Source organism: Mesocricetus auratus, unplaced genomic scaffold (assembly GCF_017639785.1).
Source record: "Mesocricetus auratus isolate SY011 unplaced genomic scaffold, BCM_Maur_2.0 Super-Scaffold_100007, whole genome shotgun sequence".
Taxonomy (NCBI): Eukaryota; Metazoa; Chordata; class Mammalia; order Rodentia; family Cricetidae; genus Mesocricetus; species Mesocricetus auratus.
The window spans coordinates 44,194,116-44,216,959 of NW_024429191.1; the positions used below are offsets into that span (position 1 = coordinate 44,194,116).

The following is a 22,844-nucleotide window of genomic DNA, read 5'->3' on the forward strand; positions in this document are numbered from 1 at the left end:
ATTTCTTTCATATTATACAGAACAAAGGAGACCAACATGAAAACACCACCACACTGGGGCCAAGAAAACCATGCTTGTTTCCTTGTTCTTTCCAAAACATTGCTTTGTGTCCCACTGAGGGTTGATTTTCATCTCCCAGCAATTCTTTGCCCTTGGTCCTTTTGACAAGGTCATTGGAACTGAGCCCTGGGAGTAGCATGAGTCTTGCTCCTTTGGAAAACATTTGAAGAGCTCCGTGGACTGCCTTGCTGTGCCCCTTTGCACCATAGGACATCTAAACCAAGTAGAGGAAGAAAGAACAGCCTTCTGAAGCCCATCATGGGAACCCAGATTTAGAATGAGCACCAGAGCCCTGCTTGTGGGTGTATCATTGATTCCCTAGAATCAAAAGGAATTCACTCATGCTTGCTGAATCCCATGGGTGCTAATACAATATTCCTGGCAGATGGCCACAAAGTTCTTCCCAAATCCCTTCCTGTCTTGAAACCATTTCCTTACAGTATGTCCTCTCCTAGCAATGGCTTCTGGACACAACTGATGGGCTCCTGGAACTATGGGACCATCTTGCTCTAAGACCCTGACTCTCCATGTTTGTTGATGTCATCTGTCTAGGAAGTCACAGGAAGTTTCTGCCTCTAAACCTCCCTGCTGTTCTGTGTTAGACTAATCAGGACTCCAAGTTTATTTATATCTGACAGTAAACTATGGGATTCTTCCTGTGAGGAATGCAGCATGGAGCTGAGGAGAAGCAGCAGGGACCAGGGACCTCTAGTCTCTCTGAAGCTTTTCTCTTGTTAGATGGAGGCTCACTATGGATACCCACCCTCCACTTCTGTCCCTTTTGTCCAGGGATCTTACTGTGGTGATTTGGGAGTAGGCAAAAAGAATGTTCCTTCAACATTTCTCCTATTTCCAAAGGGTTTTTCTGTCTGGTAAAACAGTCCCAAACTTCTCCCTAATTAAATGATGAGAGACAGATCTCCAAGATACACTTCTGTCCTGTGACCCTGGCAGAAAAAAAACCAACCCTCCCCCCAAAAAACAAAAACAAACAAGATTGTGTGGCAAGAGCTTTTCATGAAAAAAGTCTTCTGTTTCTGTAAAAACCAAGACCCCTTAATCACAGTTAAGAGCATTTAAGTGCAAGGTGCCAGAAGAGTCTTGGCATTCTTGTTCAGAGGAGCTGTGGCACCCCAGACAGTCAACATCTGTGCTAAACCAACCTCTGAAGCTCCCTGTGCTCTGTACATGGTAGGCATCAGTGGCCACTCCCTGGATAGCATACATCACCTGGGAATTTTTAGCCTAACTAGCTCTAGGAAAGCTGGTTGATTGAACATAAATAAATAACTTTTGAGAACAAATATTTTAAAAGCTTGGGGCAGATTTTATTCACTTTTCCCCAATTAATGTTTTTGAAAGGCCTAAGCCTGCCAGTTCATAGACTTAGAACCTCAGGAGGGGGGCTGTGTGAATGTCTGTCTTTACAGGTGGAATCATCCCATTGATCAGAAGAGCTTTCTCCTTCCGAGTTTGAGTTTCACTGTTTGACGTCATAGCTGAACCAAGTGGCTCATGGCTCAGGAAGTTGGGCTCTGGTTTTCTTTTCTCCTCCGTTCCTTTCCCTGCCCCCTCCCTCTCTCCCTTCCTGCCTCCCTCCCTCCTTTCCTTCCTTCCCTCCCTCCTTCCTTCCTTCCTTCCTTCCTCTGTCCCCTCCTCTCCTCCCCTTCCTTCTTTCTCCCTCTCCTCCCCTCCTTTTCCCTCTCTTTCCTCCTTTCTCCCACACTCTTTCTCCTGATCCCTGTTTTCTCGATAACACAGTTAGAAGCAGAGGCATCATTACTGAGCCCTGCTTATTGGAAGATCTTGCTTGGGGGGACTTTGTACTCCTTTAGATCTAGAGGGATCTGCTATCCTGTAGCCACAGTAGGAATGACCACCAAGACTCTCCTTACTATGGGGATATTCCAGGCATCTTAACCATGTGGTCCCTTGAGGCTCCTAGGAACACTGCTAAACCCAAGTGTGGCCATCTCTGCATATCTAATGTTGTCACCACAAGAGGACATAACAGCTTAAAAGAACCTAGAGTTAAAAAAAACAATAGAAGATAACTGGATAAACATGAATATTTGATCCATCTTTATCAGTCATCTCCTAGTTTTCTCCAATCTCTTCCCTGTGCTGTGAGACAGGGTAAACACGGCCTGGGGAGATGGTGGGAGAAGGCTGAGGCCAAGTATCCAGGGACCCGCTCTAGCTGTATTGGCTTGCAGTAACAAACCAGAGCTGTCTTCCCTTTCGTCTATTGTGAAGTGTGTGCATCAATTTGAACAATATTTTAAAAAATCCCCCACAGTCTAGCTAAAATCAAAGCCATCTAATAGCTCAGACAGGAATTCCCAAAGGGAAAATTATTACCACTCAGATGAGGGGCTTGGAGGCAGGACACCATGTGGGTTTGTTTTCCAAGGAAGCAAGGAAGGGATAACATATATGGTACAGCTGGAGTCTTAAAAATGCACAGAGCAGCAAGCTTCATCCAGACTCAGATGAAACATCAGCATCGGAGGTCAAACCAATGTTTGGAATGTGGCAATAATGGTTTCTCTCCATAGCTTCATCTTCATGCTAAGCTTTGCCTGTGGATTTGTGGTTCTGATGATGGACATACAGACACAATGGCAAGTTCATCACATAGACCCTTTCAGGCGCAATGCAGATCAAGGAATGTCAGAACAAATTTCATGCTCCCTTTAGACTCTCTGTAAGAGAAGGCACTAGCCGTGGCAGCCACTGATGGAGCGAGGCTGCTCCATCCTCTCACATCTGAATTCATTGCCAGGCTCTGTTCTCTCACATCCATATTCATTGCCAGGAGGAGCTTGTTCATGGTAGCAAGTGGCTACAAGCATTGGGCTGGAGTCCTTAGTCACATATAGTCACATACGTGTAGTCTGGTTAATTAATAAGCAACTCAAAGTAAAAAAAGACCACACATCATTCACAGCAGACTGAGGGTTTGAGGCACTCTGAATGTCACCTTTCAAATACGTGCACACATATGCATTTGTATACATATGTATGCATATGTGTATACACATATTCCATACACATGTATAAAACTACATGTGTGTGCACTTCTGTGTTTCCTTCCCTACAGTAAGATCTGGTGGCTTTCAGAGTAGCGGTCACCAAAAACACTCAGTGTTCAAACATTTTTTTTACAAGTTGACAATGGAATGGTTTCTAAATCTTTGGTTTATCAAAAAGACAACTTCTAAAAATTCACAACATTGTTGATTATTTTCTCTATAAGTGCACAGTGAACTTTTTTTTACAAAAGAAGAAAACAGTGCCTTTGTGATTTAAATTAAAACAAAACAGCAACAGCTACTTTCTATAGCATGCAACATTATAATTACTAGAACTGGCGCCACAGTGAGCCTCTGAGAGACTCCTGCAATCTGTGTTGTCTTCCTCTGTCTCCTGTGCCCTGACCAAACACAGTAACAATGAGGAGCACATGTCAAGACTACAGTCTCTCACCTTCCCATTGCTTCCAATGTGCAATCGTGCTTTCTTCTGGACACCTGACAAAATGCTCGCTACCATAGATGTCACCCTGATTTATCTTCACTCTATAATGATTTCCAATTTCCCCAGAGCAACACAAACCAAAGGCTGTCCATAAATCAGACAAGAATAAACAAGCTTTGTGACCAATGGGCCACGCCCCCAGTTTCTTCCTAAGGAAATTCTTGTGAATTCAGTTTGCAGTCAATCTGCATGTGAAGAACGAGTGTGGCAAGGGAGTTTGGATTTAATGTTCTAAGAAAAGAGAAGAAAGCTTTAATAGGTGTATGGCAAATTGTTACACCTGAGAAGCTCAACTTTCCCAGTGAGTGGGAGAAAAAGACACACGCACACACACACACACACACACACACACACACACACACACACACACACAGAGAGAGAGAGAGAGAGAGATCATCCAACCCAAAAGAGCCATAAATGATTTATACCTTGAAAGAAAAGTAGAGAGAGGATGATAAACTGAGGTGAACTTTCTCTGTCCATAATAAGAACAGAAAAGAAAGAGGAGGAGCAAGAAGGAGGAGTCGGCCCTATCAATTAGTACTACAATAACAATCCATGGTATCTCTTTCCCGGAATGTGAAATGGCACTCTTCTGTAATTCTAACTTGCCTCAGTATGAATTCCTGGGCCTCCAGTTGCCTTTCTGATTGTTTTACTTCTAGACTTTGGAACTAGAGGTAGTTATATTTAAGAGCCTCGGGAGTGTCTGGCCATGGCATGAAGTTTTTTTGATTCAAGTTTCTCACCATCTCTATATCATTGATGAGCATAGAGATGGCAGAAACAATTGGGCTACTGGTTAAAAAGCAATATGTTCTGGATGGATTCACTAGACAATGCTAGTTAGCTGTTGTCAGTGATGACCAGTCCAGTGGGACAATTTGGGGCTTAGGGACACTGAGTTGCTTTTGCTTTTCTCAGAATGGATTGATTTTGGCCCTCTCTTTTGCCTTAAGGACTCTATGGGCTGAAGCAAGACTTGCTCTTCTGACAGACAATGGACACCTGGGACGTTGCTTCCACCATGGCATGGCTTCCAGAACCTCTGAGGGACTGGCTTCCCTGCCCTCTCTGGAGGCTTTGTTTTCCTTCCACAGAACATTTAGTAAGTTCATAACAAAAGCTAACAGTGTGAGCTTATGCCCCAATAATGCTGGAGACAAACTGTAGTGTGAACTTATGTCCCAGTAACAGCCGAGACAAACTGTGGGCTAGAAAAATACTGATGTAAGAAAAGGCAGTGAAAGACATTTTTGGCATTCTTAATCTGAGAAAGCACAGTTTTGAGTGCATCACTGAGGTTAACAGTTACTGAATTCTTGTAGTAATTCCATTATACATATCTTAATAATTGACTCCTTTTTGTTCTGATTGATTGTTGCAGAAACCTCCATTGCCGGGATTTTTTTCTCCCCATTTTTCTCTTCATATTTTGGATCACACAAGTATTTTTGGTTGTGTGCCTTCCAAATGGAATTCCTGTCAAGCTTCCTTAGCATTTGTAACTCAGGTGTTTTACCACTGCTGTAAGTGGAGGTCCATGGGGGAATTCAAATTGAGATCTGTGACATCCAAGAAATCGATGTTGAATATGCTAGGGCCACTGGTGGGGAGGTTGCTGAAGCCTGGCGTGGAGCTAGGTGGAGTAAGGTCCAACCATTCCATTGTTTCCCAAGGAGATTCCGTGAAGCTCAGCTGTAGACCACTGCTGTCCACTGACGAGGGTGATAACTGTGTAGGCATCGGGGAGAGGGGCCCAGGCAAGAGCTCATGAGCACTGAAGAGGTCTTCAGCAGCCTTCCCTGGGAAGCCATCCATGATTCCATCAAAAGGAGTCTCCTCGTTTCCAATTTTGAGGAGAGTGACGTCACCCACTTTTCCCATGGGGCTGTGAGAATTCAATAAGACTTCTAGATGTTCATCACTATCTGTGGCATAGTGATCAAAGGAGATCTGACCCCCTGAAGATGCCTGTTCAAAGGAAGCTGAAGGCTTGGGGAGAATGGTGGTAGAGCTGCAGGAGGACCCAGGTATCTTTGGGACTTTTTGAAGACATGAATGATCTTCCCTGGCATCAGCAGGCATTTCTGTTGGTAAAACACAGTGTGAAATTGTTAAGCCACCTCAAACCGGTCATGCCACATGATGCGTCTTTGGAATAAATGAGTTGCTCTAGGGAAAGCACAGAAGATGGTCATGCTTTCCTGCTCAGGACTTAACCCTGGGCTCACCCTACCTATGTTGTCTCTCAATTTTTTCCTTCTTAAGGTTTCCCAAAATACTCCTGCTTTGGAACTTCCATTCTGGTATGGTCAAATACTTCTCTGCTGGCTTCTTCATTCCCTTCACTACCACTAGCTGTTATCGGAGGACATTATGCCCCTATTATACTCTCTGTTGGACAGCAAATGAGGGATGAGTGTCATCCACAACTATTTATATGTTGATACCCACCCCACCTCTTACCAGTGGTTTTTAGGGAAGCCCATTTCCCTAGTTTAGGTCTGCTGATCACACCTCCTCATCTTTTGGAAACTATCCCCTGGTTCATAATCATTTTGCCAGGTCAGTGTTTCTTATTTTAAAGACAATAGTATCCATAGAAGTCACATGAACTTTGGGTACCCATCCCACAATGGGAGATGCACTCTCACCCTGGACTCTTGGAGGAGGGTCTAGACCCTGCCCTGGATGAAATGACAGACTATGGACACCCCCATGGAGGGGCTCACCCTCCCTGGGGAAAAGAGGGCATATTGGGGGGATTAGTGGGAGAGTGTAGGGAGGGGAAGGAAAAGGAGAGGGACCTGAGATTGACATGTGAAGCAACCTTGTTTCTAATTTAAAATTTTTTAAAAAAAGAAATCACACACTGCTTATGCTGGCCTCTCAGTTTCTTGTTCTTCCCATCCATTCGAGTGATGACAGCATGCCCACTCTGTTTGATACCCTAAGATCCATCCTTGCATAGAATATCCTTCCAAGAACTCTATCTTAAGCTGAATTTCTCACTCTCTGTCCTTCTCCTTCACCGTCTCTCACTCCTATGAAGTGTGCTGGGTCAGTTATTCCTAAGACACTCTTAGATACCTAATCTACTGGCTGTACTATTGACCATTGCATGTCAGTGGCCCCCATATCACTTCTTTCCTTGATTGGATTATATTCTCTGAGTCATTGTTACAGTTATTCCTGTTTTTCTTTCCTTCTCTCCTAGCTTAGAAAAAATTCTCTACCACTTTCTCTTAGCCTTCTCCAAGTTGTCTGGATATAGAATAAGAACAACAATTCAACTGAACTGGCTAGATTTACTTTCAGGTGATAGCATCAAGCCTTCTACTTGCATTTAATTCTACCTTACAATCTTGTGTTTCTCTGTAACACTCAACTCATTCATTACTAACTCATGGCTATCCTTTCCTAGACTCTCCCATACTCCCTTCTGTGTCCTCACTACTCTGCCTCCTTGCCATATACTTCAGTAAAAAGAAGGAGCACCTGGTATGAACAGTCATTTTCCATCGCAAAGTTTAAATACACACATATGCCCAAACCAATCTCTCTCATCCTCCTGGTTATGATAAGAAACACTGGTTCCCATGTGCACTGTCTTCCTTCCTTCCAGACTGCTGTTCACAGAATTATCTGGTAAAAAACTAGCTTAACATGATGCCTGCCATCCAATCTCTGAGTCATTGACTGCCTCCTGTTAAACTTCAAGTGCTGTTGATTAAGAGTTCAGCCCCATGTTCCTGTTTGACCTTCACAATGCTCCATCAGACCCCTGATTTCTTTGTGTGTTTTCAAATGCTAGGCATACATTTAGTGACATTTCTTAAATAAATGAATGAATGGGTTAAAGAGCACACTGGTTACTTTTATTGTTGAGTAACATTTAAGCATGAATGGGAGAATCCAGTGGGAATGGCTGGTTGAATTTCAGTTTTTGTAGTGAGCACAAAACTTTCACTATTTTCATGTTTTTTTTCTTCTTTTTGTATTAAAGAAGACAGGGATTAGAATTGTAGAAAAAATGATCTAATAACAGACCACACTTGCAGAGACAGGGATGGGTTGTTGAAAGGTGACATGCAAAGCATCCCCAGGCTAAAGGTGGTGAGAAATCATCCACTGTGGTTCTCTTCACTGCAAACAAAGCACACCTACAATCTGAGAGGAAGTAACTCTACTAGCAGACTACCTGGTGTATCTGACTCAGTGTGTCCCTGACCTTGGTTATCAGTGGCCATGTCCTATAGGATGTACAGGTGTAGAGGGTCCTGATGGATAGTGGGCAAGGCAGTCTTACCTCCACTTTCAATGAGGACATCCAAGAGTTCATCCATCTGCTGACTCCGAGTCATTTGCTATTTCAAATCAGCCAAAAAGAGAGCAGAGATGTTAGATGGTGATTACAATGGTATGGAGACAGTAGAAGCAGTCACTGTAGGGCTTTGGACTAGGCTTGCTTAAGGATTTAAAAAAGCCTAGTAAAATAGAACGTAACAAAACTTGTAATCTCAGTCATTTTAAGTATACATTCACTTTTTAAATGTGATCATCAACACTATGTACCCACAGAACTCTTTTAATCTGCAAAACTAAAACTCTACACACATCAAACAAACCCTCCAGTAGTCTTTTGCCAACACCACTAGTCACAATTCTCCTTCTTGCCTCTATGAATTTGATTGCTTTTTGTCTTGGACTGATGGTTCTCTGTGGTGTGACTCTAGCACATGTTGTTTTCCATTTGCCTGCTGATGGGCATTTGGGCTATTTCTACTTTTGGCTGAAGTGAATGATATTGTTAAGAGCTTAGCTAGACCTGCTAAAGGGCTTTAGTCACATTTGATCAAAAATCTTAGTATAAATCCTACACAGATAATCCACTGAACTAGATAATCCAACACAACAAACAAGAATGAGGAAGATGGGAAAGTGATCTTAGCCTCACGAGGGAGTTTCCATCCCAGAAGTAGGCATCTTAATATGCAGCATGTATCCCTTTCTCACTTCCGAAGCTACTTGTGTATAACTCTGTTTGGTTGCTATGGATATGTATGGCTCAGGGATTCAGCTTCAATTTTCTTGGTTCCACTTGCAGAATCTGTATCTCTACCCTTGCCTCTGCTCATCTGAGTGGTTAAGCACAGTCTTACTTCTCCTGAGGTTTTCAGAAACGAGAAAGTCTACTGCATGACATATTTTGATGGCAAACAAAATCTTACTGCCTTGGTTTTGACTTCAGGAGACCAGATATCAGGCAGCATCTGACATAGATGTTCTGTTCTGGGTTAAGTACATAAACGTGGTTATTCAATATCATATATAAACTCAAGCTACTTGAACTATGCATCCTTTGGTATGGTTGGGAGCCAATTTCCAGGAGCACTCACCCTTGGTTTCCAAAATCTTTGGGTGCTCAATCTATTCTATAAAATGATTTGGTATTTCAACAGAACATACACCTGTCTCTCTGTCTTGCAAGTCGTCTCTGGAGCTTGCTACCTAATATGGTGTGAATACTGTGAAAATACCTATTGTCCTGTATGGCTTTGGGGCCAGTGACAAGAAGAAGGGGTGTATGCTCGATACAGATGAAACTATGACATGCCGAACATAGCATGTGAGACTATACTCTTGACACCCTCATGCAAATGCTGGAGAGGTAGAGGATCTGTGAAATGGCCAGAGGCTGACTCATGACAAAACAGATAGCCTTTTCATCTGGATGGATTCAACATCACACCTGGCATGTAGCAAGATAAGGGTTGTGAGAACTTTCAGGACTTATTTTCCTAATTTCCCTAAGCCTTGGCTGCTAGGATGTAGACACAGAGGATTTACTACATAAAATCACCCGTGTTTTTCTTTTTCTTACTTTTTAAATTCTAATGTGTTTTCAAACATAGATGTAAGTGTTGTAGTCAGTGAACCTCACTGTATCTATTACTTAGTTTCAACAGCCATTAGCACTGTTTCAAGGACATTGAGTTTTAAAGCTAAGAAGTTAGGAAAACACAGTATTGATAATTGCTCTCGACTTGAATGCCTGTCATGTGAACAAACAATGAGGTATGTACTAGATTATCCATAATCCTTACAGAGTAAATACTTTTATTTTCTTGAAGAGAAGTTGAGTGTGTATCCAACTTCAGTGACAGTTACAGGTGACAAGTTGGCTCTAAATCCAGTCCTTTGTGAATGCCTGCTCAGCCTGCTCTCCCTGAATCACTCAGCTGCTGCAAATGATCCTCAGCTGACCACAGGCTTATGGCCAGGTAAAGACACCCTAAACTGATATCATCATAGACCAAGATGCATTGTGCACACATATCCCACTACATACCCTAGTTCAGCAACACAGCATGCTATAGAGCACCTGGTTTCTCTTGTGATTGGGCAGTTAATTAGGCAGTGTGGCTCACCCTAGTTGCCCAGCACCCAGAACACTGCCACACACTACTAGCTCACAATGAAGCCCAACTTCAGAATGCAATTTGGATCAAATGCACACCATTTTACAATACCATAAAGTAGAAAAGTCATCAACAGAACTCTTCTAACTTGCAGCTATCTGTACATACATACAACATACGGATACACTTTGTTCACTCTATTGGGAAGGTATCCAGCCTATTCAGTAACAGAATCCACCAAACATACAATGCTTACTGCTACAAAGTTCTGTCCATTGAGTACATTTATTGAACCATATAGAACAAACCATGGGGTTACCTGCTTTACTGCATCTTCATAGGATGGGGGCTGGGTTATCTCTGAAACCACTGAACTTGACTTGGAAAAAGTTGGGGATGGAATTGAAAACTTTGGCCCCACCTTGTCAGAAGATTGCAAGCCAGTCATCTGCAAGTGGATACAGAAAACAACATTCAATCCATGGGTCCCAAGGGACAATGCTTGTATTCCAGAAACCACAGGCTACATTGAAAAAAAAACACTCCAAGTACTAATAATGAAAGCCCAATATGAGGAGATAGCAAACAACACTAATAGGTTAACACCAGTTTATGTCACTATAGATTCATTGTTGATGGACTTTTAGAATAGAACTCACCAATTTATTTACTCCCATAAAGAGTGTACCCTCTTTTGTCCTTTCTTTCTTTCTTCCTTTCTTTCTTTCTTTCTTTCTTCCTTCCTTCCTTCCTTCCTTTCTTTCTTTCTTTCTTTCTTTCTTTCTTTCTTTCCTTTATTTCTTTTGAGACACGGTCTCACTGTGTAATCCTGGATATCCAGGAACTCACTATGTAGACTGACTGTCCTTAAAACCTCACAGAAACATACATGTCTCTGCCTCCTGAGTGCTGGGATGAAAGGTGTGTGCCACCATACCTACTGGGTGCATCATTTTCTACTGGATGCTAAGAAATGGGCATGAGCTCAATCCAGTACAAAGATTTTCGAGCAATTCATTCCCTAGGCCAATTCATTCCAAACTGAGTCATTTCCACACAGTCACTGTGAGTGTGGTCTTCTGTCAGTGCCTAGCCTGTGAGGGTTTCTCTTCCTTTGTGGATGTGAGTTGTGTGGCTCAGTTATGGCATGTCCACCTTTTACCTGTATTATTCCATCATTCTCTTTGCTCTGGGAACTCTTCACATCCTGACTCTTTAAATCTCCATTTCTTTCACCAGCTAATGAGTACCATCTCTCAATCCTCTACAGAGACTCAGCTTTTGACTCCAATTTTCTATTTTTTAAAACATTAATCTGCTATACATCCATCTCTGTCTCAACACTATTCTCCCCTGTGCTCCCTTTTCAATCCCTACCCTCACAGAAGCTGGTTTGTTGTCAGCTTCTCTGCTACTGACCTTTGGATGAATAACTGGGCTTTTGGGACAAGGGTTGAGCCCAGCACTGTGACTGCTGTCTGCTTGGGTGCCAGAGAAAGGCTGATGGAGGCTGGAAGATGACGGGGAGAAGCTAGGAGGATGGCCTTCATGCGCCCCTGAGTTCTGTAGAAAGGAAGATGTGATAAATTAAAGAGTCAGCAGCATACTTGAATGTGTGGCTTTAGCTGACACTTCCGGCCCCTGTTTTTTGCCCCCAGGTTTCTGGTATTTACAAAGTTGCCTGAATTCTATTAGCAGACGACAAAAATCTAAAATCTGGCTTTGCATGTGCCACCAATGCATTACAAACTTTTATTTGCCACAGCATAGCATCCACACTTATCCATAGCAGAGACTCCACACACCTGACCTGTGTAAGAGTTCAAGGTTCTCTATGACTATAGGCATTACCTAGTACCACAAACCTAAATTCTCCTCCTGTAACCATGCCTTACACATTCTTCCTACCTATCTTGTTCACATGAAATATTTATTTTCCATTTAGACTTTTCAAAAACTCTTGAGCTTCGTGGACAAAAGACAAGTCTACTGAACTCCTGACGTATCCTTCCCCATTTTAGTGCTAACTGGTCACAAAGCCTTCCAGGACTCCACCAGGGCTTTACTGTAAATCTCACCCTTCCTGCCCTTTCTGAACTGTGTGATTTAATGCCATAGATCAGTCATGTTATCTGCTCTGCATGAAATTGCTACTGTCCTATAAGTCTTTGTAAACAGCAAATCATTGCACCATCTTATTCCTCCACAATAGCAGCGATATCCTTAAAATAAAAAATCATGGCCCAAGGGCTATTTTTACCTTTGTTGCCTAGGGCACTGTGCATGCAATAGTTGTTTATGAATGGTGTTGATAAGCTATTTTAGTTCCCATTCCTCCTAGTATGTTCTTTCAGGAGTGGGTAGCATTGATTTGAAGTGTTGTTAGGTAAGTGTTCTTGCTACCTCTAGTCATATGCTTCACACCCCCGGAGTAGAGACATTTCATTATGAAGTTTAAAATCAACTACTTCTGGCATTCTAGGCAGTGAGTTCAATCTTCCTGGATCTCATTTTTTCTCGATGGCAAAGAAAAACACTAAACTGGAGTCACAGGGCTGTTGTGATGGTAGACAAGATGGCTTCTGTTTATCCCTCTTAATACTTGGCTTGGCAGGTACCCAATGTGAGTCATCATCCCCTTAGATTTTATAATCTTTTGACAATGTAGTTTTCCTCTTCAAATAGTCTTCTATATACTTTCTAATAATCCTTTAGTTCCGTGAACAAAGGGAAAGTCTTTGCTGATCGTGTTGGGTGTAGTGATGTTATTCCCTTCTCCTTCTACCGTTCTTTTTTTTGTCCCAGACACATCCTGCCCTTCTTTCTGATCCTTCAACATTCTACTTTTAGCCCCAGAACCTTCCCCCTGCTGATTCTCCTATGCCTTCATCCCAGATATTAACAATGTTTCCTCCTTGGCCTCTTTGAGGTTCCTCTTCAACATTCCTGACTCTTCTAGTGAAGATTGCAAACTTCCAGGCTCTCCCACAGCCAGCTCTTCTCTACTTTCTCCACAAGACAGATCCTCTATTTCCTCATCACCTCTCTTCTCACAGGAGTAGAGTTTTCCCCCTTGTGGTGGAGTTTGGCACATAGTAGGTCCCAATAAACACTTGATAAGAATTTAGAAGAAGTAGAAGTGCTTTCTCACACACAGCTGTCTCGACGTCACTACCACCCCACCCCACCCCATGCCCCAAAATGTGGTCTTAGGATGTAACCTAAGCTGACCTCAAACTCACAGGAATCCCCTGCCTCAGCTTCCAGAGTTCTGGAATTCCAGACCAGTGCCACCATGCCCAACTGCCTTTTGGGTCTCTGGATAGAATGATTTGGGCTATGATAAAGGTTGCTACTGAGCAGTTCTGAGAACATTAATCAGCAAACAATAGCCCACAAGCTTAATGTTGCTTGGGGCCTGATTTTGTAGATAACTTTATATTGGAAAGTTGTGCACAGTTACAATCTGTCTGTGGGTGCATATTTGCTACAAAGGTAAAGCTTAGGAGTTGGGCGCAGGAACTATAATTTTTCAGACATTCAGACGTTTGCCTTCTAAGCCTTTATAGAGAAAGTTTGCCAACCGGTGATGCCAAGACTACCTGTGCAGGCTCGAGGATGGCAGAATCAAGTGAGGTGCTGTTTAGCCTCTAGGAAAGCTTTCCCAGCTCTCTAGTGGCAGGAGTCCATCTCCCACCTCCTGAGACACCACCCTTTGGCCAGGTCATATGTGCTTACCTGTGCGCACCCTTGGCTGCTGCTAGGTGAGGAGACCCCATGGTTCTCTCTCTGCGCCCCGGAGGAGGAGGCCAGGAAGTAAGGGTTGTTGGGCGATGGGGGCAGGCTGATGTGCTGCGGGCTCTTCAGGGCCCCCAGGGGCGAGTGCTGTGGCGAGCACTGGGGGCTGAGAAACGTGGATGAGAGTACATGGGCTTGGCCTGAGGGCTCCACACAGTGGGGCAGCAGCTGAGCAGCCTCACAGGCCGGAGGGGGGCTGTCGGAGCTGTGACCCTGTCCCTTCCCAGACACTTGCTGGGCCGCGAAGGGACAGCTAGAGACATCTTCCTGCTTGATGGCGGTGGCCAAGAAGGGCGGGGGCTTCTGGTCACCGCAGCTGCTCTTCTGCTTCTGAAGCTGCATCCTTAGCTCTTCCACCTGCCGCTGCTCCTGCCGCAGCTTCCAGGTGAGCTGGTTGATCACCTTCTGCTTCTCCACCAGCATCTTGTCTTTCTCCGAGTCCAGCCCATCGGGCTCCGAGGAACCTGAGCCCCCATTCAGGCTGCTCAACAGGCTCTCGTCGGTGCAGGCAGGCACCGGAGAGGCATGCAGGCCGAAGCCAGGTGATGCATCGGTGAAGGTGTCCGGCAGAGACCCTGCGGCCGACAGGTCAGATGAAGCAGGGGAGATGGGTGGGCTGGAGCTCGTGCTGCCGAAGTGGTAGAAGCCTGATGGGGAGGACTGGTAACTGGGCAAGGTATTGGGTGTGACAGGAAAGGTGACCGTTGTGATGTCCCCAAAGTTGGGCACAGGGTTGCCAGCACAATCCTGGAAGGGTCGCAGCCGGTCCACCAGTGCTGTCTTGGTGCCCGACACCGGCAAGCCTCGTATTCGAAGCTGTTGTCTTAACTCTGACACCTAAAGGAACAAGGGCGCCATTAGTGCATTGTCGGGTGAGGTGTGCTCACAGTGTATTTGTTTTTGTTATTTAGGGAGCTTTGGGATATGGGATACACACGTGGGACTTTACAATATGTATCCGTTTCTCTTTTAATGCTTCTTTGTAAGGTCTCTCCTGCCTCTGATTTAAACCAATTTTATGGACTTTTAACAAGTCTTTTAAAAACTTCATCTCCTAATAAGTCCATCCTAATGTGAAAATACCATGAATCCAAAAACACAGGGAATACACCTAGCTTGTGGAACGAACCAGCTGAGCTACACGGCCTGTATGAGACATCAGCCATTCCCATGGCCACAGACCAGATTGGACCCAGGGACCACTTCTGATGCCCAATAGAAAGGACTGTCAGCTCTCACTAACCCAAGAGTCAAACATCAATTCAAGTTTGATGTGTATGGATTGTATATCATTTCACACCACTGTAATGAAAAAAATAAATCACTGTAGTGAAGACCACATCTGCCCTGTTTTTCATAGTCATGGCAATGCTTTTCTTAATCTAATGGTAAAATCACCTAAGCCACAGCTCCCCAACCCCATCTCAGCCTGTCTCAGTTCTGTGGAAAACTGGTGTCTGCCTGGTCTTAGACGCAAGTCTAACAGTAAGCCACAATAACTGTCAGCCATTCTGGATTCTTCTGCCATATGTACTTCCTCAAACCTGAACATATACCCTTTACTCACTGCAGGGCTTGATAGACAACATAGATCTTGGCTGGGGACCAGGATTTTCCACACAAAACAGTCCCAGGAGGACATGTATGCCTCTGTTGGACCAGACTTTGAGAACAAGACTTTATGTGAATATCACTGTGGAGGGGAGGTTAGTGAATGGGGAAGATGGGAATGTGTATATATGACTATCCATAGACACAAATGTATGTTTGTTCAAGAGATGGGGCCCAGGGTCTTGCACAAGGTAGACAAGTTGTTACTCTCCACCTCCTCAGTTTGTGTTTGATCTTCCTTTGTCTGGCTGGCCTCTGACTCTTAATCCTCTGGCCCCACCTCATCAGTGTTGGGATTACAGACATACCTCACCATGCCCAGCTATACATTGGGTCTATTTTCACTTTCAAGACTGGCTGGATAGCAGTTGCATATTGAAGAAAGTACACGGCCATAGAACCAGGCCCTTCTTGTCGCTACCTTCTTGATTCTCTGTGCTTTCTCTTTGAAGTGGGATATTAATCCCTGCTTTATACATTTTTGCAAGGACATAAATGGATTTTAAAAGCATTTGGAATAGTGTCTGGAAAAATGGTTGTTCAATATAAGACCGTTATTATTATATTGATACACATGTAACTAATTAATTTCCACATTCTTATGAAGTTCACAACTTGTAAACTGTGAAATATATACAGGCATGGGAAACTGGTTAAATAAAAACTACTGCAAATGATGGGGTACCAAGGATCCTCTAAGATTAAAGCTATGAAAGTTTGTTAACACTGAGAGATGGATAATTGTTTATGGTTTATTATTAACTGAAAGAAAGTTTGAGTTCACACTATTTTGAGTAAATTAAATAGCACGCATACACTTAAAGTTATGTTTGCTTGTAAAATTATATAGATGAACATCTGCTAAAACATTAGTTAGTGTATTCCGCACTGTATTTTCTTAATAGTCCATCACATTTCTAAATAGATGCATCACTTCTGAGAGTAATGCAGGGAACACATTAAACACCTAAGGTCCAACGAGTCTGTGAAACAGAAGAATACATGGGGAAAGCTTTCCTGTAGGGACAGAGTTTATGATCACAAAAGCAAATGAAGTAATTAAAAAATATCCCCAATCAGAATTTAAACATTGATAAATCAAAAAGACATACCCAAAAATTCAAATTCAAATAGCAATTCTTGGAAAGAAATCAGCGGCAACAAACGATTAAGTTGCCCAAATGAGAACACATCAAGTGTTCTTATCATCCTAAAAGAAAAAGGGGGGCTGGAGAAGTGGTGTGGCAGTTTAGAGCACTTGTTGCTCTTGCAAAGAACTCCAGTTCTATTCCCAGCACCCACATGGCGTTTCACAGCCATCTGTAATTCCAGTTCCAGAGGATCCGACACCCTCTTCTGATCTCTGTGTGTACTTAGCCTGCACATGGTACACAGATAAACATGTGGGTAAAACATTCATACATATGAAATAAACAAAAATTAACAAAAAGTAAAAGGCTGAGTGAGACCTAACCTAAAAGTAGGTAAGACATCTGACCCAGCTCTTTACAAACAAAAACAGTTTTAAAATGTCCCATAATATATGTGTATGATCGTTAGCAATTTAAGAAGTAATGCAATTAAAATGAAAGGTATATTTTGATTCACCCAACAACAGAGAAGTAAGTAGTGGCTTTTTGTGTGAGCAAAGCAGCGATGAAATAAAGGCCTTGGCATGCTGAAGGACTTTACTCTCTTCCTGCTTAAGATAAGTCCCTGGGAGCAGCAGCCTAACAGTGTCTGGGAATGGGTGAGATGTGTACTCTTACCCCTCCCACACCACTGAGCTGGGGGGGGGCTGCATCTTAACGTGCGCTGGCACACATGAACACATTCATGTTGGAGTGGAGCTGCTTCGACACGTGGCTCTGCAACAGACTGTTCAGGGGAGAGAAGTCTGGTTATATCCTCTGAGAGCTTTAAAAATGCATGTCGGTTCCTTTTGTTTGTTTGGGTTTTCAAGATAAGGTTTCTCTGTGTAGCTCTGGCTTTCCTGGAACTCACTTTGTAGACCAGGCTGGCCTTGAACTCATGTAGATCTGCCTGCCACTGCCTCTTGAGTTCTGGGACTAAAGGTGTGTGCCACTACATCAGGCTAAAAAATATTAATATATTTTAAGCCAACAATTTAGCATGTATGTAGTTATCTGAAATAACCAGAGAAAATAATAGATGTATGTACAGAGGCCACTAAAATCTTGTTCTGAATAGCAAAACATTTGGCAGCAAGTTAAATGTCCAGGAGTGGAATGCTAACTAGGTGACTGGATGATTTGCTGTTATTAAAAATAAAACTTTTATTGAATACTAAAAGTTATGGAAATTTTTCATGGCGTGTTAAGGAAAGCATGTCAGAAATTTATGGGCAGCGTAATTATTTAAAAGTAGTTGTTGTCAAACAAAATGTGTCCACATGCATTTCAGACTGGAAGAAACATAACGTCATGTTTTCTCTGGCTCTTGGCTATTAAAATGCCATTTACTTTGCTGTCCGCGATCATGTTTCAACTGGAAAAATGTCACTTTGCAATCAACTAAAAGCTATGAGAAAAGCACCATGGCCGCCTTTGCTGGCATCCAGCACACTGCTTCTTGTCAAAGTCTTGCTGGCCAATTTTTTTCTTTCATATTTCCTGGTTTGAAAAAGTGCAAGAAGGCAACTCATTATTGTTTTAATTTTGAGTTACTTAAAATTAATGAGTTCTATACTTATTTTTAGAATCTATTCTTGCATCGAATAATTTGGCTACATTATTAAACAATGCAGATAACATTCTAAAATGAAAATGAATACTTTTTTAGTTCAATTTCCCTTGAAAATTTCCGATTATTTGGCTCTGTGGGCTTGTGTGAGATGAAGGCTCAATACTCTCTCCTCACCGTGTTCTAATTATTGGTAACTTTGAAATCATTTATTATGGGAAAATTCTAACATACTCAATAGCAGCTAGAAAAACATAAAGGACTCATATGCCCATCAAACAACTTCAACAATTATCATTTTATGCCAATATTGCTTCCCTCTCTATTTGTCTTACATTATTTTGAGACACATTTTATAATCTAATTGTTATGCCGCTCTGTATCTATCTCTGAAAGAAAAGTGCTCTTAAACACATAGAAACGTTGGCACTACCTAGCTTGCCTTAAAATGGACAATTTTCCATCAAATACTTTTCCAGTTTTCGTAATTCTTAGTTTCTTCCTCTCACTCTCCCTCACATTAATTCATTAGAAATAGGATTTTTAAAAAACAACACGTGCTATGAAAAACTACTAATCTCTTTGTCTCTGTCTGTCTGTCTGTCTGTCTGTCTGTCTCTCTCTCTCTCTCTCTCCCTTCCTTTCTTCCACAGGGTCTGTTATTGCACTGGAAATTGCCTGAGCTAGACTTGCTGGCCAGGGAGTCCCAGGGATGCTCCTGCTCCTGCCTCCCTAGTGCTGGGGTTACAAGTGTATCATCATGACACACAAGTATTGGGGATCAAATTCAGGTCCCCATGCTTGTACGGCAAGCACTTTCTCACAGGGCTGTCTCAACCCTAATATCTCTGTAAGGAGAAACCAAACTCCTCTCAGTGCCCTTTACTTTTATGCAGTGGAATATTTGCTAAAGAAACATCTCCTATACTGTATTACCTTCCTAATTATCTCGAGGGACCACCTTTGTAAATTCCTCATTCCTCCTATGAGTGCTTTGTGAGTTTCCTTTATTCCTCTTCTTACCCCCTACTCTTTCCTTCCCACTCATTTTTCTTTATCTCTCATGGTCTCATTCACTTTTCTAGTTTCAGCTTTCCCCACTTTGCCATGGACTCTAAAGCTGATGCCCCCAATCCCTGCAGCACAGCCGAGTTGAGTGTGGTTAATGTGTTTCTTATCATAGGAGTGGGTTAGGTTTTTCTCTTGGTTGCTACTCAGCATTCCCAACCTGAATGAACTTGTCACTGATCCTTCTTTTTAGACTCACTGAAATTCTGCTCTTGGTATAACTTTCCCAGGACTTGGGGACACGTCTTCCCACACACCAAGTGAGAGATCAAATCTGGCCAAGTTCCTTCTTTTCACCCCTTCCTTTCTATTCTCATCTTTCACAGCAATGGCAAAGCCTTTGCCATTAGCTACTTAAACTGGAGCCCCATTTCATTACTTGCAAATTGACTAACTTGTGGTAGCTACTGTCACCACCACCACCACCACCACCACCACCATACCATGTCCTTGACTTGTCCTAATTACTGTGATTGTCAACAATCAACGCTTCTGGGCTTGGATGCCCACAGGGAACCACCTTGGAGGACTCTGCCTAATGATACCAGCATGATTTCTCTGGGTCTTTCCAGTCCTACATGATCCAGAATGACTTAGCAGCAAATAATAACTTTACTAAGGTAAAGTAATCATAAATTTCACCATTTGGCCATTGGCGGCTACATAGTTTAGCTTCGGCAAGCACATCTACAATGACATCCATCTCCAGAATTTTTCATTGTTCTAGTTTCAAACTATGTTCATATTAAGCAATTATTCTTACTGGAATGGTCCTGGTAATTTCTATTCTACTTTCTGTCTCTACGAATCTGTCTATTTGAGTGTTAGGTAAGCCGAACCATTGCACCTAGCTTATTTCACTTAGTGTAATATTTTCAGGTAAAATGTAATCTTTAATATCTGTGGACTAATGGCTTGAGAAATGTAGGGGAGTGACCACATGTATCCAAAGATTATCATTATCAGCTTAGTGTCTGTCTAGGTGTATGAATGCCAGACAGAAACAAACCTCTTTAACCTGTATAAGGAACAGAGGAACATTTATATCAACATATGTAGCACATCTTATCATTTCTTGACAGCCATGGGATATCCTTAAATTTGTAATAACTGCTATCCCACCTCCATCTTGAACCCCCCCAAAAAAGAAAAACCAGATTGCTAACTGAGAGTTAAGGATAGAATTGAGGGTAATAATGGGACTGATAATGGAGAAATGGCCAGGACTGGCACAATGAATGCTATGAGGACCTCTAAGGATGCAAGATTTTAGAAAAACAATTCAAGATGGTTCTTGGAGAGCAGTAGGTAAAGCAGGAACCAGACAAGCAAGTGTCATTGCTGACAAAGTGATTAGGGGGTGGGTAACAGTTATACATGCAGAAACTGCATCCATACTGCTTAGTCCATGGTGGAGACTGCACAGAAGGCTGAATACATCAATCTTAAGGCTTGATTTGAAACATACCAGGTTCAATTAGAAATCCAGAATCATTTGAGTGAATGTAGATCCCTGTGGTCTGTGATCTGTAACCACTTGCTAGCATACACATGCCACTTAATGTGCTGTCACTTCAGGGCTGATGTTCCCAGATTTGGGAACATAAAGGACCAGGGCATTGTTTTAAACTATATTATTGATAGTGGGTTGCCAACCTTGTTTCTTATTCAGTGAGGATCAAGATCCTTATTAACAAATCTGTATTGAACAAAAAGAACCAACCCAAACCACCCACTTTCTTTCAGTATAGTCAGCAATTTCGGGTGGAAAGGCTACTTTAAAATATGGACCCATTAAGCCGGGCGTTGGTGGCGCACGCCTTTAATTCCAGCACTCGGGAGGCAGAGGCAGGCGGATCTCTGTGAGTTCTAGGCCAGCCTGGTCTACAAAGTGAGTTCCAGGACAGCCTCCAAAGCCACAGAGAAACCCTGTCTCGAAAAACCAAAAAAAAAATATGGACACATTGGCTACACGAAAAGCAATTCCTGTGGTGTCTAGTTTTCTTATTTCACCAGAGATTGCCAAAGGTTCATCATGAAATTTGTCATTACTTTAGAACATTCTAGAAGCTTTATAAGTCTCATACCTCTACTTTGTGCCAAGCTCTATCCTGACTGACACTTCATAACTCATTTATGCTAACAAGGAGTCTAAGATGCAGAAAAGAGTAGATTCCAGATGGAACAGTCTGGGGAGGCCAAGGCAGGGCCCGCAGGTTTGGGTTTGAACACTGCACAATAAATTCTCCAACACCCTTGGGTGTATCCCACACTTTCTCCCTCTTTTACTTTTTTGCTCAAGAAGTCAGGTGGCAAAGATGTTAGTGACAACATATCTCTGTGCTTGTTTTTTTTTAAGAAAAGAAAAAATAGATCAAATTGTATACCTTGAGATCATCCAGGTTTGCTGGAAGGGGGCCTGGTTTGAGAGAAGAGACACCAGTTTGTCCAGAAAGACTGTTTTTGACAGGAGACAGAGGGGTATTGCTCAGTGGTGTTGAGGAAGAATTCGGATTTCTGACCATCTGTTCATTTGGCTCTCTGAAAAACAAAGAGTCACTTAGAATACAATCAGACCTGTGTGGGGAAATTGGAGCAAGTCACAGAGTAATTGCCTACAGGAATCAGGCAGGTAACAAATATGTAGAAGAGGATGGGAGAGAAGAAACAATAACCCGAACTGGACAGCCATTTACAGAAACTCTCCCAGCTTCTTTTTGAGTACATAGAGAGGAGTGATGGAGACTATGGCATAGTGGAGATGCATGCCCACCCATGACCTCACTGAGGGGCTCTTCTGGAGGGGCCCGTGCTTATCGTATGAATCTCGATCATGCTCAGCTTTGGATATATTTGAAACTGTGACCCAGGGGTGGCTAAAGACAGGTGAAACAATCTTCATGTTAACTGTATTCGGGAAGAGTTTGTCCACCTGGAATATGAATAGGACCTAGAAATACAGGTGCCCAGCCTGGGCTCAGGGGTCAATCTCCAAAGCTGTCACTTAGCTCTTTAGCAGTGAACTTGAATTGCCAGCAAAGCCAACTCTGCATTCTTAGACATTCCACAGTTAAGTTTGGACATGCTAGGAGTTGCCCTCTTCTCCAAAGAACCTTGGTCTATTTGCTTCCTCTCAGCTCATGGTACTGAAAATGTGTGCAAGGTTTCTAAAGAGAGTCATGCTCCAAACATGCCAAACAAGGGCATGATGTAGTACAGGATACACTGGTCCCAAGCAGCGGACTCTGCAGGCGTCATGAGAAGCCTCCACTCCAGGTCACCGTACTCACTTGAGGTGTGGTTGGTGTATCCCAGGGTAGTTGAACCGCTGTTGTTGCTGCTGCTGCTGCTGTTGCTGCTGCTGGCTGAGGATCTGCAGCTGCAGGAATAGCTGCTGTTGCTGGAGCAGGCGGGCATAGGCGGAGTCCATAGGTGGAGGGGACTTCTCTGCCTTCTGGTCTGGAGGGATGTACTGGTGGTATTTAAGCTTCTTCACCTTCGGTTTGGGGTCCTTGGGCTTTTTGTGGCGGTTCTTACTATCACCCAAAGACTTGGACTGCAAAGAGAAGGGAGACACGGCCTGGATTTTAGGTGATGATGGTGAGGAGGTTTTTCTCAAATCCTGGAAACACAGCAAAG

The 22,844-nt window shown here is 43.0% G+C and overlaps 1 protein-coding gene across 1 annotated transcript in view; it reads right to left on the reverse strand.

Moving 5' to 3' along the window:
* Positions 1-3,955: 3,955 nt before the first annotated feature.
* Myocd (myocardin) overlaps positions 3,956-22,844 on the reverse strand; it is an 88,143-nt gene continuing 69,254 nt past the window's right edge. Inside the window, exons 9-15 of the mRNA XM_040748866.1 lie at positions 22,496-22,761; positions 21,593-21,746; positions 13,764-14,660; positions 11,445-11,588; positions 10,345-10,473; positions 7,913-7,970; positions 3,956-5,690 (exon numbers count right to left, since the gene is read on the reverse strand). Coding sequence (XP_040604800.1) covers positions 5,119-5,690; positions 7,913-7,970; positions 10,345-10,473; positions 11,445-11,588; positions 13,764-14,660; positions 21,593-21,746; positions 22,496-22,761 — 2,220 coding nt within the window. The 3' untranslated portion in view covers positions 3,956-5,118. The remainder of the gene's footprint in view (positions 5,691-7,912; positions 7,971-10,344; positions 10,474-11,444; positions 11,589-13,763; positions 14,661-21,592; positions 21,747-22,495; positions 22,762-22,844) is intronic.